Raw genomic sequence first — 19,846 nt, 5'->3', positions numbered from 1 at the left:
CAATGCTCTTTATTTTGTTGAGTCAATTATATTAGGCTATTTATTAAGTTAGTGTTTTGTTGTTGGAGGCTTTTGATGAAAAAGCCCTTTATACCAAACTATGGGTATGAAGCTAGTTTGGTGTAAATGTGTGTCTGTCAATATGATATGTGTAAAGGATATTTAGTTTTACAATTTGGACTCTTCTGTTCAAACCTTACGGACATATGCGCCATGCTTTTCACCAGACTACCAAACTAATTGGATTAAAATTATTATTGAAACTACAAAAAACTTATTTATTACATCTTTTTTATTTAGACAGGTACAATGTATCAGGACACGGAATTCCCTCTGTTGGTTAATGAAACTGTAGAGATAGAGAATAAGATAAATCAGTGGCTACGACCAGGTGAAATTCAGGATGCTAGTACTTCAGAAGATTGTGATTGGGCACTTTTTAGAGAACCTGCATGCAATGATGTCATTCAAGGAAAACTGCCTGACTGCTGGTAAAGCCAGTGAAAATTTAAATTCTTAGCTTTGGTGTAGAAACGCATGTGTGCGATCATAAGTTTGATTGCACATGTATATTAAAGAACAATCCTTTAAATTAAATAAATAGTACACTTATTAGGTAATTAAATAATCTAATTAAATAGATTGTACAATTATGCTTGAATGGATATTTGCATGTGTAGGTATATTAAATTGAAATCTAAGCAGAAAAATGGTAGTGCATGACTCTTAAAATATTCTTGATTCTTATTTTAATAGCAGCCATCATAACATGATGTAGTATAAAAGTGTTGTGAGAACGCCGCCATGACAACACAATTACAAATACATTTTACAGGTTTTTAACCGCAGCAGCATCCATTGCTGAGAAGAAGTTTCTGCTAGAGAGAATATTTCCCGTAAACCAATTAAATCCATATGGTGTTTATGGGTTCAAACTTTGTATCAATGGAGATTGGAAAGAGGTTATCATTGATGACAAACTTCCTTGTGATTCAGATAAACAACTAAAGTTTGCCAAGGTACTTTTTACACTATCATCAAGGATTTCACAATAGATTTATTTTTATAAGTTTTATGTTTTTGACTCGATGCTGTCAAAACTTTAAGCGCAAATTTGAGAAACTAGTTACTTAGCTGATGCCATGGTTACAGAGTTCTTTACATCGAGTGTTTAAAATGCAAATAAATATAAAAAAAAAACAAACTGGAAATCTTAGGTCTAGCGCACTCTAGGTAACTAGATAATCATTTAGAATACGCTAACATAAAGTTATTAGTGCAATAAAAATAGCAAGAATGTTTATCACCTTTACCACATTCTAAAGTGGTCAATTTTTGTCTATCTTATTCTTTAACGAATGACAGTTGTACAAGTTGATGCAATGGAAATTTTTAGCACAGGATTTAAACCAAATACAATATTTTCTGGGTTTATGCTACTCAGGATCACAAACCGAACTGAACAATGCAAGCATATACCTGTACTATTAGGTACATAAGGACAGGAAATAAATAGCAGCTGCCTTTAAAAAAATATAGATCCTTATATAAATGCATTTCTACAGGCAAAGAGAAAGCAACTTTGGGTGCCACTTTTAGAAAAAGCCATAGCAAAACTGTTAGGAGGCTACTCAGCGCTAAACTACAAAACATTGACTGATGGAATGAGATATCTCACTGGTTGTGCAGTAGAGGTACACTTTACTCGTAAGTCAACTTTCAACATTATCTACTTTATATAAAAATGCACAAAAACGAAATCTATTGTTGTGCCCAACCTAGAGATTTGCAACGGGAAGCTTGCAACTCATTTTGCAAAAGGAGCTCTTGCAATGCAATCCGCTGTCTAAAATTGGTTTAACCTTTATGCAGGTAATGAGCAATTAAATCCTGCCAAATATCTTATTGCAGTCTCACAAAAATATAGTCAAAACAAAGTTTAAATTATAAAGGAAATCCGACTTTGGCCTTCTAACAATTTACAAGTTCGCTTGTTTGTTTTTTATAGCAAGAAACGCTCTTGTATTAGTTGCATTCAGCTTTGGCTATAACCTGAAAATTTTTCAACTTTTAACCATCCACATGTAGCTGTAAAAGAGTAATTATATTTTCAAGTTGGCACTTCTTTCTTTGAAAAACTAAAAGTATGATATTTTGATTAGACAGTTTGATAATATTACCTTTAATATTACAATATTACAATGTTCGGGTGGTAGTATAATTATTTATTTGCACTTGTTTTACATCTTATACTTTGCCTTGTGATATATATTTTGAAATGGCAAAGTGTATTGTATTATTTTTGTTGAACACTTGTTTTTACAGCATCATTTTCATATCTATGAATATATACATATCTATCTTATCTCCAAATCCATATATATATATATATATATATATATATATATATATATATATATATATATATATATATATATATATTTATATATATTTATATATATATATATATATATATATATATATATGAAGAGAACTCTACACTAACAACCTAAAAGATAACTAGTGGAGTATGATATGTTTTTTTTTTAAATATTAAGTAGAAAGTAAACTTTTAGTAATTGCGCTACTAACTGGTTTCCTGCAATGCACTCTTTAGACGTGGCTGTACTAAAATGAAAACCTTTACCAAAAAGCAAAAATCTAATTACCTACAAAGATTAATGGAAATGACCAAATGGTTAACTCACCGAATGAGATGGAAAGCACATTTTTACTTGAACCCAAATCAGCAATCAGAACAAGAAAAAACCTATGGATTCAAAACAAAGCAACTACCACCTTTTATAAAAGAAATGTCAGATTTTGAAAGTAAAATAAAAGAAATGATACAAAACATCAAATTCAAGTCATACAACAATGAGCTTCAGCGAAGACTGCTTCAAGACATTAAGACGATACAAGCAAACAATAAAATACTTGTCAAAGCCGACAAAACAACCAATTTTTACAGACTTGAAAATGATGAATACAGCAAAATGTTGTCAGATAATGTGACTAAAACTTACAAAAAAGCTCACAATACAGCAGTAAACCAAATTACATCAAAAGAAAAAGAAGTAGCGCAAAAATTAGGACTTGAGAAAAGAATTGAGACAATAGCCGAGAAACAGCCATTTATAGCGTTAAAAGACCACAAAGATAACTTTACAAACCACCCCACATGTAGACTAATCAATCGAACAAAATCTGAAATATGAAAAATTGGCAAAACCCTGCTCACAAGTATCAACAACAAAGTGACAATAGAAACTAAGGTAAAATTATGGTGAAGTACAGGTGACGTACTGAATTGGTTTAGAGAAATAAAGGAAAAACAACAGCAAGCATTTATTACTTTTGACTTTTGTGAATTTTACCCTTCAATAACAGAGGCACTATTGAAAAAAGGATTAGACTTTGCAAGCAACACAGCAGATGTTACAAAAGACGAAAATACAATCATACTGCAGACAAAAGAACAACTGCCCTTTGGAAGAAAAATGCACAGCCAAAAATGTGATATACTAAGCAACAGTGAACAACCATACAAACAACCACGCAGCGACCTACATAGGACTTTGCTCAACAGAATTTAAAACTAGATACAGCAACCGTAAAGCAGCATTTAACCACAAAAACAAACAACACCACACAGAATTGAGCAAGCACATCTGGAAGTCGAAAGAAAGCAACGCAACATACAACATAACATGGAAAATATTAGCTCAAGCACAACCATATACAAACAAAACAAAACGATGCAAACTATGTTTACTAGAAAAATACTTCATAATATGCAAACCACACTTAGGCACATTGAATAAAAGAAATGAATGGACTTATAATTGCAGACATGCTAGGAGTTATCTTCTCTTACACTTGGCACTAAATAGTACAACTAACACAGCGAGCCCATTTCTGACATTTCGGCAATTTCAGTAAAGCTTTTAACTTTTGTACAAACGCGTCTGATGAGTGCATCACATAAAACAAATTTGTAGCGCAATTACTAAAAGTTTACTTTCTTCTTAATATTTTTTTCAAATATATAAAAATGTATATATATATATATACATGTATATGCATTAAAAAAATTGTTTCTTTACCCCGGTTAACCCGTATGGGTGGTAACTTCTGTTGTAACTCGGGTCTCCTACCAGAGACCTGGGAGTTTGAGCACTCGCCTCAAGATCTTAGCTGTTCTCAATAGCGCACTTTTCTGCAACTCACCTGAGTTGATTGCTGTTGGTATTTGGGCAAGCCACATTTTATGCGCCGGTGTTATTGCGCCCAGTGCCCCAATGACTATTGGGATTACAGTTGTTCTTACATCCCAGCATTTTTCAATCTTTTCTTCAAGAGGGAGATATTTCTCTACCTTTTCTTTTTCTTTGCTGGCTATATTGTAGTTATTGGGTACTGCTATATCTATTATAGTAGCCCTCTTGTTCTCCTTGTCCACCACTACTATATTTAGTTGGTTTGCTAGAACATGCTTGTCAGTCCGGATGTAAAAGTCCCAGAGGATCTTAGCGCGGTCATTTTCATTGACCTTATCAGGAGCTTCCCACCAGTGTTGTGGTTTATTAATGCCATACTCATCACAAAGACTTCTATGCACAACACCTGCAACATGATTATGCCGCTCAGTGTATGCATTTCCTGCTAGCTGCATATATATATATATATATATATATATATATATATATATATATCATATATATATCATATGATATCATATATATATATATATATATATATAATTATATATATATATATATAATTGCGAATTAATTGGCGAATTAATTGGCTCATTCTTACTACACGAGATCAGTAAGAAGCACAGCATCAACCTAGGACTGTATAGAGATGACGGTTTAGCAGTAACAGGATCTACACCCCGCCAAGCCGAAAAAATTAAAAAAGACCTCTGCCTTATATTCAAGAAGCACGGACTAAACATCACAGCCGAAACCAACAAAAAAGTGACACACTTCCTAGACGTCACCTTCGACCTAACAACTGGGAAATACTCACCGTACAACAAACCCAATAACACCCCGTCATACATCCACACCCAATCCAACCACCCACCCTGCATTATAAAGCAGCTACCTCAAGCAATCAACCACCGACTATCAGCAATCTCATCCGATGCTAATGAGTTCAACCGAGCAGCACCACCATACCAGCAGGCATTGACCGCAAGCGGATATACACACCAGCTGAAATTTGCACCCCATGAGACCACTACACCAACTAAACAACACAGGCGACAAAGAAAAATCACATGGTTCAACCCACCATATAGCAGAAACGTGGCAAATAACATCGGCCAGAAATTCATCAAAATATTAAATAAATCTTTTCCGAGCAATCACCCTCTAAGAAAGCTATTTAATAGAAACAACACAAAGATTGGCTACAGCTGCATGCCTAACATCAAACAAACCATCAACAATCACAATAAGAAGCTCTTGAACAACGCCTCGACGCACCCAGCAAACAACAAAACATGCAACTGTCGCGCACCAAATGAATGCCCTCTCGAAGGAAACTGTCTTAGCAAGTCGCTCATTTACCAAGCTGTAGTCACCACAGACGACGGTAGCAAACCTACAGAAAGTTATATTGGCCTCACAGAAAATACCTTTAAGACACGACTCAGCGGCCACATATCATCTTTCAGGCACCAGGACAAGCAATCTGCCCCAGAGCTTAGTAACTACATCTGGCAGCTAAAAGGCCTGAACACATCGTATACAATTAAATGGAAAATCGTTCAACACGCAAGGCTATACGACCCAGCCACCAAGCGTTGTAACCTGCGCATATCAGAAAAGTACATCATCCTCACAAAACCAGAAATGAGCTCACTCAACAAGCGTAACGAGCTAGCTTCCACATGCCGACATTCTACTAAATACACACTACGAAATGCAATTACATAGCTATCAGTCGTTATAGTAATTACACCTCCCTTACATATTTAACTCAGTTGGACGAAAACAATTTTATCTGATGATTGTCTGCGTAACAGACATGAAACTAATAGTAATGAAGTTGTTTTTTATCTAAGGTTTTACATGAATAAATTTTATATTTAAGCTCTGACCACTCATTGAGCACTATCTGGCAGCTTTAACACACTACATTGGAATATATATATATATATACATATATATATATATATATATATATATATATATATATATATATATATATATATATAATAGCAGCCTAAAGAATGACAGAAGTCATGAAACTGCCAGTAGCTACAAGTTAAGTAAAACTACATGTATACATGTATATATATTTATATATATATACATGTATATATATATTTATATATAGATATACATGTATATATATATGTATATATATACATGTATATATATATATATATGTATATATATACCTATATATATATATATATATATATATATATATATACATGTATATGTATATATATATGTATATATACATACATGTATATATATATATGTATATATCTATATATATATATAAATATATATACATGTATATATATTTATATATATATACATATATATATACATGTATATATATATGTATATATATATATATATATATATATATATAGGTATACATATATATACATATATATACATGTATGTATAATATATAATATATATGTATTTATATATATATATATACATGTATATATATATATATATTTAACAGCAGAGCAATGTAATCAGGGGCATAGTATAAAACTTCTTGCTACCATGGTCAAAGTACAGAGCCTCTATGGTACCGAGGCAGGCCTGGCTAATTTTTTTAGTTCTTTTCACTTCAGTTTTTGTTAAAGGGTTCAAAACATCATTATTCTTTTCAAAAGTTCAAATCTTCATATTTTAGTCTACATACATGTTGCAGCTCCACAACAGCTGTACATATTTTATTTAAACAGTTGCTTATAGTTTGGGGTAAAAATGCAAATGGGTTTCTAATTTATTTCATAATAAAATTTAAAAAAACTGGACAACAAAACAGAAAGAAACACAAACTGAAGGAATTTTTTAGAATTTGTCAATTGTTTGCGAGATCCAGCAAGGCAACAATATTTATATCAATGTTGTCAATTTTGCAAGCAAACGATCAAACCAAGTTAGATGATTTGTTAGGTTTTAAATATTTCCTTATTATTTGTTGTGCAACTTGAAGCAATAATTTTTATTTAACATCATCGATTAGATGAATTAAATGATGAAGGCCATCAACAAGCGCTCTGGGAAAGACTACGAATGGCACTACAAGATGGCTTCATAATAGCGTGTAACACGTATCCAAACTCTCATACCGATTTACAAAAGGTTAAACTTCGAGGAAGGCATGGGTATACTTTTCTGGCTATAGCACTAATAGGAGATGTGAAGTAAGTTCTAAACACATTTAGGCACACAGCCATTCAAGTTGACGCTTTTTACACTTTTGAAATAGAAAGATTAATATTACGATTAACACCTAAAAGTGCTGGGATAAACTAGCAGACCAGATAACCTGTGTGCAGACCAACAAATGAATGGTTTGCTTTAGGAAAGACGGATTAGTTGATCATGTAAAAATGTTTCTTTGTAATTTTTTCATCAATATTTCACTAAACACCTGTCTAAATATTCAATAGATGATGCTCAATTTTAGGGAAGTTTTGCAATTTTTTTCTATAAATTGCATGCAAAAAGGAATTCTAACATTACCGATTTGGGTCATGATTTCAGAAAGTGAGGTCAAATTAAAAAATATTCAAATTTAGACACAGTAGTTGCTCAGCATAACAAAAAAATTTAGAAACTCTCTGCTGAAAGAAGATTTGTTCCTACATTGGTTAGAACTGATTTTATAGTCAAAAAGCTACTTAATCTTTTTAAAACGACTGAAATGTGAATTCAAGAAAATTTAGTTTAAAATTTTGTGTGACGTAACCATATGTTTTCAATTAGACTCACCATAGCAACCACTACTGAATTTAGCTGCAGTTCTACAAATACATAATTTCTAGGACAGAATTTTATGCTGAATCTGAATGTTTCAATTAAAAAGTTGTAATTGTTTTATGTCTATAGATAGTTTTAGCTTCAAGTTAATAACCAAACCTTGCTGAATGCAAAAAATTTGATTTGATGTTGCGCAAGAAAATGGTTACTGGTATCATGAAAACACTGTTCACCATAGAGGCAATACAATAAAACTTAGTTTTAAATCAAATTGGTTAAATTAAATTATTTCCATGAGTAATGATCTATATTGAGTCAAATTTCAAAAAGGAAACATGTTGCTGGTTATGGCTACTTCACTATTACTTTTTCTTCAGTCTTCTGTCCAGCGCAGTACAGCAGCGTACTCCAGGAAACAGTAACTTCCACAGTCGTTTAAAACTATAGATGCTGACTTTCAAAGAATCAACATTAGAACCTGCCTCACAATATTGGCTGCAGACATGTTTTAGTCAGGTGTGAAGGCAGCACTTCAGTAGTTTCTCCGGATATTCCATTCAATATACCAGGTAGCACTAAATGGTGCTATTGCAAAATTTTACATGATTGTTTGAAAGCATACAGACTGTTCACATGTGTTACTTGACTTGCTTCCACGATTTAGCTTCCTCAGAACGATTGACTGGACTCCCTGCATTGATTCACAAACTTATCCCGTGTGTTGACACACATATATAGCGTGCATATATTCAAACATGAGTCTGCATATTGGCTTAATGTAGTGTTTATATGCAGTTCTAGCTTTCTGTCTATGTGTATTACTAGCTCTTTTTGTAGAAACTATGTGCTTACTAGCATGAAATATGCCTTCTATATTTGCTAAAATAGCAATATCCAACCCAGTACTGGATATTTCAGAGCAAGCATATCTGCACAGGCTTATTTCATCATTTTCGAATTGAGTTATGCTTTTGGAACAACCAGACCCAATTTACAAAAACATTTTCAAAAAATTTAGTAGTTAGGACAGCCGAATTTTTTGTTACCAATGGGATGTTCACTTTCGTGAATGAAATTTCTTAACGCAGCCTGAACTATAACAAATCCTGCTCTTCGGAATGTGCGATTATTTCTTCATGAATATTTTTGGCATCAATTGAACATGGAATTCATTCGCATCAAAACTTTCTTTGTCATCAGATAATTCTGCATTAGTTACATCGCCAAAGTATTCCTTGAAATTATCATTTATAAATTTAGTATCAATGAAAAAAAGCTTATTTGACTCAAGCGACGCCATGTTTTATAATTTTTGTTCTGCATACCAACGGCTTCGCAAGAAAAATTTGGTCTGTTTTAAGCTTCTATTAGTTAAACAGAGTTCAGATTTTGAAAGAGCATAAATGGTTGCCCTAAATATATGTAACTTTAAAAGGACAACAAATGCAGGTGGCATAGAGTTTACTAACTTCCTATCAATATTACACAAACATAATATATGCAACTTAATCCTACTTACTAAAATTGTGACCCACTTTCTTTTATCAGAATGGAGGTTGCATCTTATTTCAAAGCGTTTAAAAGTGGTAATTGGACACTGAACTTTTTTATATATACACCATACTACAATTCCTAAAACTTTGATTTTTCTAATTCGATCATTGCTTCGAGTTTTCAAAAATGCGTGAGCAAGTCAACCACCAGTTTTATGTGAAACTTCTACTAGCCTTGGCATATGAGACAATTTACGGTGAACAGGAATTTGCTTATTATTGATGTTTTTATTATTTTTTAAAGTTTACAATATTGTTTGAGGGTTTGTACACTGTCTTTACTAACTCCAAAAATAACAAGACTCCGCGCAACAATCAGGCACAGTACAGCTCCGCCTCTCGTATTGCATTTTAGTCTATTTTATAGTTACGAGGCTCCGCCCTCCTTGCATAGGGCTGGGCTGAGCTGGCTCAGTTTTGCATGGCTTGACCTGGCTTGGTATGGTTTGATCTGGCTTGGTGTTTTAAGACGAACCACCTTCCACTACAATATTAAGCTTCAACAAACGTAAATTAGACTTGAGTGAAACTAATGAGTTGAGAGTTGAAAGTTCAAATAGTCAAAAGTCAAAGTTCAAATTGAAAGAATCAGTAATATGGTCAAAGATTTTATGTAAAAATGATTCCTCATTGCAACAATATGGTGTCCAAAAACGTGTTTGAATGAACCTGCTCAGCCTTAACTTTAGTGAAAAATGCTTTTTAACATATTTGCTTTTTTATTATTTATAAAAATGAACATAAATAGCATAAATAAATCTCATTTTTTGGCATATTGATCAGAGCATCGCAAACAATATGCTTTGCAAAACCCAAAATCTGCCTAAAATCTGACAGCAAATTGCTCATAGATTAACTGCTGTAAGGGGACCAATCGATTGTAAGGTAATAAATTTAGAATAAATTACTTGTAACTGCATGTTTTCTATTGAAGGCTTTTTCAACTTCGCAATATATGGGGAAAAGTTGCTTTCAGTGGAAACTGGAGTGAAGGTTCTGATAAATGGAAAGATGTGCCCGAACACTTAGTTCCACTGGAGGGAAAAGGAAACACAACTGAAGGCATCTTTTGGATATCTATGGAAGATTTTTCACGGTCTGTATGCTACCACATTTAGTTATACCAAGAAAAAAATTTTTTCTCATTATTTAGGAAGATGCCTTCAAAGTAATGATATTCATATTTATTTTATTGTTTTAATTAGAAGTTCGCTTTGATGAGCTACTTAAAAATAAGTTGTCTTATCCTGAATGAGTAATAGCAATTGTGTAAACCTGCTGAATGGCTGCATGGTTGCTAGTTATGGCTCTACAGTATATTAGCTAAATTATACAGAAAGTACAGAGTTAAATGCAGTAGAATACAATCAAGTACAATGCTGAACTGAGTATGCAATAATAAGTACTTGAACAGTTGCACTTGTGAATTCTAAAATTGTGAAAGCAATTTATGTAGATGTATTTGTGTGTTTTCATGCTCCACTCAAGTTAGAATGTATCTGTGCTTATGATTTACGTAGCCCCAGTACATGTATGAGCTAAAAAAGACAGAGGGTCACAAAACTGCTAGTACCGATTAAGTTAAATAACATTTTTCATCTCCCAATGATTGTTGCAGATTTCTTAAACCGAAAAGATGCGTGTTTATCAGTTTACCAGAATATGTGGTTTAATACAAAAAACAAATTAAATAAGGATTGTTTAGTTTTTGTGTTTTAGTCCAACTTTTCTGTGCTGCATTATTTTAGAACTGTAACAGACTGCGTTCAGCATCAGTTAATATGTTTTGTAGCTATTTTGCTAGTCTAATAATATGCGTTGCACGAGAAAACTACTATGAACATTCCGCTAAAGCAAAACTTTTTCAAGAAGGAGACACCTCATGGGATGCATTTGAGTTTGAAATTTTTGATACTGCTCAAGTTGACATTAATCTACAGCCAATAGATAGGTGAGTAATCTACAATTAAAGTAAAGAATTATATATCATTTGAAGCGTCACAATGTTGGCTTTTTGAAAAAACTTAGTTTAAACCACATCTTATTTTCTATAAAAATATTATTAGAGGTTTACTGAAGGCTGTTAGAAAAATACTGTACAGCTGTCACCGTTATTAAATAGTGTCTCAACAAAATTCATAAAATAACATTTTTTTTATCTTTGACAATCTTTTTATTGTTAATTAAACTGTAGATAGGGTTTTGTAGCTTTGAAAAGGTCTTTTCTAGTCCTTAAGATGATCGATATTTGGTTGGCCAGCCTTCATAGTCAATCACTGCTCAGCAGCGCTTAGATCTACTATCTGTCAGCATTTGAAGGGCATTTAAAGCTCTGAAGGGGGCGCTAATCAATTATGCCAGGATTGCACAATCAGCTCCATCAATCTTCTTTTATTAGTTAGTTTGTTTTTTGTTATGGATTGTCTATTCTGCACCACAAAATCTCAATTGAGTTATGGTCTGGTGACTGAGCAGGCCAGCTCAGAGTGTTAACATTATGGTTAGCAAACCATTTCTTTACTCTTTTGGATGTGTGACATGAAGCATTATTTTGCTAGAACAGCCATTCTTTGTCAAACAGATTTTTAGCAGATGGTATCATCACACTTCATAGCACTTCACAATATTTCTCTGTATTCATCATACCATCAATAAAGTTTATTCTACCAGAACCAGCAGCACAGACACAACCCCACACCAATACTGAGGTTGTATGCTTTATCGTGGGTGGAATAAATTTTGGTTTAAACTTGACAACGTCTCGTTCTTACATAATTGTTACCAGAGTGGTTTTGCAAGGTGAATGTGCTCTCATCACTCTCATTACCATTATCTCTTGCTGATTTGTGAACAGTTGATGATGCGAACTTTGTATGTGGTGATTCTTTCAACTCTTTGGCCAGCTAAGGACTGGTTATATGTCCATCATAGTCAAAGGAAGTCTCACTTGGTGCCTGGTCAATCAAGCTGCTGCTAATTTTTTCCTTTTTCTACCAGCCCTCTCTTCAACTTGACCAGTTTCCATCCATCTGCAGATTGTTGTAAACACATTTTTCTTAGAGCAGCTACCTCCTTTGCAATTTCCCTTTGTGATTTCCCTTGTTATTGAAGGTGAATTATTACAGCACTTTTTTTCGTGAGATGTTGAGGCATAATGATGAAGTTATTAGAATGACTTTTACTGAGAGCCGAAGGGTTTTCAAATATACTACTTGGGTTACGTTGCGCAATGCACAATGTCTCACTAAATGCAATTATTGGCTTAAACGGTTACTAAACTGAGTAGAATAAAAATGTTGGGAATTCTAGACATTATTCACTAGACTCCTATTTATGAATTTAGGGAATTTTTTATGCGACACTCTGATTAGTTGCACCTTCAACTGTACTAGTGATGGAATTATAGTTGGAGGTGGGAAGAAAATTAGAGCCATTATAGCACATTAGGTAGTAAAACACAAGGGCGGTTCCATACTGTGTATCACCACTGTATAATCTCCAGTGACTATTGTATGTATATATTCTATGTATGTTATTCTTTTTATTGTTTTATGAAGCTGATACTTATTCATAGAAACTATAGAAACAGCATTAAGTTGATGAGATATTGTTAATTTTTGTATTTTTGCCTCAATTTAAAAACTTTTAGGTGAAACTTGGCCAAAATTCTAACACTCCTTGAATCATAAAAGTGATTGTTTTGCTTTTTATGCATGTCATAAACATTACAAAAAAGGAATACCAATAAATTTCAATAAATGAACTGAATGTTTCTCAGATAGCGCTAGAAAGTCCACAGACAACAAATATTGTAGACCAGCATTGACTTGATAAAATATATTTATGTTTTACCTTTAAAGTAAATTAATACCTATATATATAGGCATATATATTTTTGTAAATATATGTTTATTTAGATATGCAGATAGTTACATATGTACAAATATTCATTTAGATTTGTGTACATATATATACACGTATATATATACACGTATATCTATATATATATATATATATATATATATATACATATATATATATGTATAAAGAAAAATTGTTTCCTCTCCCCGGATACCCCGTGTGGTTGGTAATTTCTGCTCGTTAACTCGGGTCTCCTACCAGAGACCTGGGAGTTTGAGAACTTACCTCAAGATCTTAGCTATTCCCAAAAGCGCACTTTTCTGCAACTCGCCTGTGTTGATTGCTGTTGGTATTTGGGCAAGTCACATTTTATGCGCCGGTATTATTGCGCCCAGTGCCCCAATGACTACTGGGATTACAGTTGTTCTTACATTCCAGCATTTTTCAATCTCTTCTCCAAGAGGAAGATATTTCTCTACTTTTTCTTTTTCTTTGCTGGCTATATTGTAGTCATATGGTACTGCTATATCTATTATACATGTAGTAGCTCTCTTGTTCTCTTTGTCCACCACCACTATATCTGGTTGGTTTGCTAGGACATGCTTGTCAGTCAGGATGTAGAAGTCCCAGAGGATCTTAGCACGGTCATTTAAATTCACCTTACCAGGAGCTTCCCACCAGTGTTGTGGTTTATTAAGGCCATACTCGTCACATAGACTTCTATACACAACACCTGCAACATGATTATGCCGCTCAGTGTATGCGTTTCCTGCTAGCTGCTTGCATCCACTGATGATGTGTTGGATGGTCGCAGGTGCATATTTGCACAGTCTGCATCTAGGATCGTCTCTAGTGTGATTAATTTTTGTTTGGAGTTGCCTTGTTGGGAGCACTTGCTCCTAGGCTGCCATGATTAATGACTCTGTATTGGTTGTTAGGTTTTCTTTGTTCAGCCACATATATGTCTGGTGACGATTGCCAACCTTAGATACTTGTCGGTGGTAAGCACCATGAAGAGGTTTCGTGTGCCAGTCAGTTTCCTCATCATCAGGGCGTAGGTCCATTGTCGGAGCAGCCGATTGAATTTCCACTAGCAACTTATCTGAAGTGGCCATGGAGGCTGCATATGCTTTGATGCGTTGCTCCTCCTCTTTCCCTGTTTGCTATACACTTTTGAGTCCCCTGCTGCTATCTTTCCTATTGAGATACAATCTAGTAGTATCAGTTTTTGGGTGGGGTGCTCCATGCATGGTCAGCAGTTCACGAGTTGCTATATCTGTTTTCTTGATGGCTTCCTCAGTTCACTTTATTATGCCTATATATATATATATATATATATATATATATATATATATATATATATATATAATATAATATATATGTGTGTGTATGTATGTGTATATACATATAAATATACACATTTATGTATACATATATATGGATATATATAGTATATATCAGTGTAATATATCAGATACTAGTATATATCAGTGTATATTAGTAATGCAATGCTGAAAACTGACTAATGTCATATGCAAGCATTAAATAAAGAGTTACAAGTGCAAACAACTGGTAAAGTTTTGTTACAGAAAGTTAGCCGCAAGTGGAGATCGCCCTAAATTAATCCTGACATCAATGGTAATCTTTGATCAAAGTTGGGGATTAATTGGATCTACTAAAAACAGTGATATAGAGTGTATGACTTGGAGATCAAAACTTCTCACTAAAGGAAAATATCAAATATATGTTACAAATTTCAATCAGTGGGTATTGAATGGTAAGTCATCGACTAATATGGTTGCTAAAGCTAAAATATTAAGTACCCAATAAGCCTTTTGAACGACTGCTAAGCTAAAAATGACAAATTATCTGTGAGACGGAGAGACGGATAACGATTAACATTTAGCATCAAATCAGACACTTGTAGCTCTATTCTTCAAGAATATTGGTTGCAATTTGTTCCCTGTGTGATTTTATCTCAAATTAGGTAGTCATTTATCATCCATCATGGTGTGCATAAAAAATAAAAAATAAAAATGAAGCTTTTCCATATCCTATTTCAGTTTTGTACAAGAGCTCTATACAGCCACATGTGGTAAATGGTAAAAAGGTCATTAAGGTTAATATGTGTCTCACATTTTAATGCTTTAATTCACTCTCATAGAGACCCTCACACCTTTAGTTTATCCCATAAACATAGTGGGTGTTTAAGACTTGAAAGCCTGGTTTCCTCTTAAAGTTACTAACAGTGGTGTTAAAGATTTGGCATTATCATTGGTGATCAGTTCTTAAAGTAAAAAAATTTACTTTTACTATTTCCACATATATATTTATGTTCAATACAGTTTGACAACATAAATATTAAATAATGTGAACATTAAGAAACCGACTTTTTTCTAGGTGAAATACATTGTTGATCAAAGATAAAATGGCTTTAAAAACAAACAATATTATTTTAATTGTATGGTTTTGTAATAAATACTAGTTTATGTTTGAACTCCTTCACCCAAATGTTTTGAGAAAGTCGTAGTTAATATAATTATTTGTTAAACCTTCACAAAACAACTTTAGACAAAGTTGTTCAGCAGCTCAGAAATTTCCTAATATGTGCTGCTTGTGAGTTATGAAAGAAAAATGATAATCCAGGTTCTTTGTTTCTATAAATTACTACAAAAAACCAAACAGCTGATTTTGCAACCATGAAAATTCACCATAGCTCGTAACAATTTTTCTAACATATGAACTCTACAAATTAAAAAAAGTTAGAAGATTTTGCCAATTTTTGATGTACTCAAACTATACAAGTTAATCATGTTTAATAAGACACTCTATTGTATTTAAAAGGTTTATTTAGTAATAGACTGCAAGAGACATGAATATGTTTCTATAGATATGCAAATTAGGTACAGTCAGTTTTATGTATTCTCTTCATATGTGCATAGACATGTGAATTGAAGTACCATCTAGTTGCGAGTTTTCTCTAGCCTTTTTTGCTTGAAAGAAAAAGCATAATGCATACTGGCAGTTGATTGGTTGTAATGCATACTTGCAGTTGATTGGTTGTAATGCATACTTGCAGTTGATTGGTTGTAATGCATACTTGCAGTTGATTGGTTGTAATGCATACTTGCAGTTGATTGGTTGTAATGCATGCTTGCAGTTGATTGGTTGTAATGCATACTTGCAGTTGATTGGTTGTAATGCATACTTGCAGTTGATTGGTTGTAATGCATGCTTGCATTTGATTGGTTGTAATCATTCATTAACTTGCACTTTCTACTAATCTTATCATTTGAGGCAATTCCATCTGAGCTGTAAAGTTTTAAAACTTTCATTTTTTAGAAAACATTAAGTTCACATTCACTTGTCATACTAGTAAAAAAGTCAAGTGCACGCAGCTGAAAGTGAGCCCAGAAAAAATAGCAAGTATTTTAGTACGGCTGACAGCTTCTAAAGGAACAGCACTAACTGTAAGTTGGAAAAGAGTTTAGTAGTTTAATCTTTAAGTTGCACATCTAGGCTACAATTTAGCCCAAAAACTATTAGAGTGTAAATAGTCTGACTTGTATAACTTAAATTGGCTGCTCAAAAGTTTTACATGTTCTGCTTTTCTAAAAATTTTCAAAAAATTAGGGAAAAATCGTTTTGTTGATTGAACAAATTTATCCGAAGTGATATTGCACTCAAATAGTATAAGGAAGTTTCCCTTCAATTTTCATTGTTTATAGGTTTCTAAAATGATGTTTTGTTTTTAAATATTCAAAGGAAGTTACTTAATAGAAGTTCCAATGTAGCTTATATTGGGAATTTTTAAAATGCCCAAAAGATTTTGCAATTAGAAGGTTAAGCTTCAAACAAAATATAAAAAGTTTTTTTAAGTTTCCCAAAGTTCATCTTTTTAATTGACCAGTTAGAGATAGTACACTATTCACTGTTGGTCTATATGTGGTTCATCGCTGTCTCTTGAGTAAAGAGGTTGTCTCAGATTTTTTTTTAACTCAAGTAAAGTTATGCTCTGGTAATGCTCTATTCAGGTTTGAACTTTACATTAGTTGTATTATTAGTGTGTTACATTACAATGTAATATATTTGCAGACAGTAATCTTTATCATTTCTATGGTGGCTGTATCGAGACGATTTGTATCAGGACTTCTGCTTTCTAAAGACATACTTTACTGAGAAAACCCATAATCTTTAGCGTCGTATAGAACAAAAGTCTAACCATAGAATGGCACACACTTAGTGCCACCATCATGCACAAAAAATTAACTACCTGTCACTGAACTAAATAGCAGTATCAGGCGTAGTCAACTTCCTGAAAGTGTACACAGCAGAAACACTGGTTCACTAGCTGTGTGAGATGCAGTCTAGAACCTGAAGACTCAAGCAGCCATGCTTTGGAGCCAAACTAGTTTTCAAATGTGATAAAATCTAAATAAGTTTTCAAAATTTTGAATTTTAGAGTTCTTACCTACTTGTAGATAGATAACATCGGCTCTGCTTGTAGGTACCTCCTGGTCATGATAATATTGAGGCATACCGGCTACCAATAGACTTTAGTGGAGGTAGCGCAATCATTATAGTGAATCGTGACCAAACAAAGTCTGTGTGTATAAGGACATTCCCAAAAACCACCTATGGAAGTTTATATTCTACCAGGTGCACTACTGACCCAATTACAGAAGATGTCATTCCAGCTAACTGCAGGTTGAAACTTCAACTTTTAAATAGCATTCCAAAATATTCTCTTTTATAAGGTCGAGCCAGAACTCTGCATTGAAATATTCACTTTTTATTTAATGATTGCAACTTGTTCTCTTGTCAAGTTATTTAATAACAACATAGTACGCTTCTACTGCTTGAACTAAAAAAAATGTATTTAGTTTTGCATAGTACATGTATATCTACACATCACTACTCGCAATAAGTGAGATTTGCTGGAGGCTATTGGTGTATTGAGTTGTTATGATATAACTTATATCATTTAGGGATGAGGTAAATGAAGCTGTCAAGTGTTATATTAATCTTAACAATGGGACGTCGTGTTACACTTTAAGTAACTTGCATTATGAACAAGTTCATGCTTGCAGAATTTTGATTTAGCCTAAACTTTATTCAAAAAATTATAGCTAGAATAAAAACCAATTCACTTAAGAAACAGAGCTAAAAAAGTTGACAAAAATTTAGACAACATCGAATGCTGTGCTTATAATCAAACTAGTCCATACTTTGCGTTTAACTATCTAAAAAAAGTAAAAATATATTAAACCTTGTAATACTTGAGTTGCAACAATAGTTTTTCAGAGATATTATAAATATCTACCGGAATGCAAACTCATTACCGTGATGTGCAAATGACAAGCATTTACATATATATTTTGAAATGTAGCACTTGTATCCACTAAAAACAAATTGCGCGCTGTTACTAGCGGCTAATGAGTGATCACAATCCTTGAATTCAGACAATCTATGTAGTGTACTATGTAAACAGTGCAGTGCTTGACTGAGGCTTCAGGAGTTTTAGTTGGGCTTTAGTTATTTCTTCATAAAAACAAAGTTTTTCGATCACTTACCAATCGTTTTTCAGTTACGAGAATAATACATTTAAAGCTAATAGGAACTATGTTCAATACAATGAATTACAATAGGAACGATAAGTTAGCACAGTTCATTTGTGTTACACTAACTATACTTCATGATGAATATAGTGAATTATGTGAACATAACTACTGCTAGTAGTCATAGTTAAAATATACTAAATAAACTAAACTATATTACTTGTAGATATAGCGAGTCTTACCAATTAGTGTCAAACATGTTTCATACGACTAATTATTCTCAATATACTGCATGGGGAAAGCAGAGTAACAACCTTTTTTAATAATTATAGCCAAATTGTTCAATTCCTTCTAACGGCTGATGGAAAATGGGCTACTAATGATTACAAAACTCTTATTGGCTTTGCATCACCAGCTTCACAAGAACAAGCAGATTTAACGGCTGCAAATCCTGTTCTCCAAAAACCAAGCTTAACCTTTTCTAACAGAGTCATTCATCGACTCGTCCAAAACTCTGAGCTGGCTTGAAGAGATACTGTTACTGAACTTGAATACAGTTGATGTTATGAAAAGGATGCCAATAAACTTTCTTTTAATTTTTTTGTTCAAAGTAAAAAATAACAATAAATCCGTCAAATGAATTTTCCTTAGCTTATTGTTCGATAACGGAAAACCATTTTTAGAGCCAAAAAGGTGTGTGTATGTGTGTGTGCGTGCGTGCGTGTGTGAATATTATTGATTGAGGTTTTCATAAGAAAATAGTGTTCTGTTGACCTCATATATAGTTAAAGATTAAAACTAATACAATGTGGTATAATATGATAATTGAGAATACAATTGATAATGGCTACAATAATATGATTTCTATAAGAGGGTAATAAGGTCGTTGATTAAGCTG

The 19,846-nt window shown here is 33.2% G+C and overlaps 1 protein-coding gene across 1 annotated transcript; it reads left to right on the top strand.

Annotated features, from left to right (window-relative positions):
- Positions 1-309: 309 nt before the first annotated feature.
- On the top strand, positions 310-19,476 carry LOC137406987 (calpain-15-like). Its single transcript, XM_068093588.1, has 7 exons — positions 310-491; positions 836-1,019; positions 1,566-1,707; positions 7,237-7,417; positions 10,464-10,625; positions 11,322-11,480; positions 19,281-19,476. Exons 1-7 carry the CDS (start codon positions 310-312, stop codon positions 19,474-19,476), a joined length of 1,206 nt encoding a protein of 401 aa, XP_067949689.1.
- The last annotated feature ends 370 nt before the right edge of the window (positions 19,477-19,846 follow it).

This window comes from Watersipora subatra, chromosome 10 (genome assembly GCF_963576615.1).
Source record: "Watersipora subatra chromosome 10, tzWatSuba1.1, whole genome shotgun sequence".
Taxonomy (NCBI): domain Eukaryota; kingdom Metazoa; phylum Bryozoa; class Gymnolaemata; order Cheilostomatida; family Watersiporidae; genus Watersipora; species Watersipora subatra.
This window is presented reverse-complemented; position numbering and strand designations above follow the sequence as displayed.

What these genes read in the sequence shown, in the direction of transcription:
- LOC137406987 (XM_068093588.1), top strand. Translation starts at nt 310, where the DNA reads ATGTATCAGGACACGGAATTCCCTCTGTTGGTTAATGAAACTGTAGAG. An exon ending in GGAAAACTGCCTGACTGCTG is followed by an intron (nt 492 to 835) that starts GTAAAGCCAGTG and finishes TACATTTTACAG; the next exon opens with GTTTTTAACCGCAGCAGCAT. An exon ending in AATCTACAGCCAATAGATAG is followed by an intron (nt 11,481 to 19,280) that starts GTGAGTAATCTA and finishes TAATAATTATAG; the next exon opens with CCAAATTGTTCAATTCCTTC.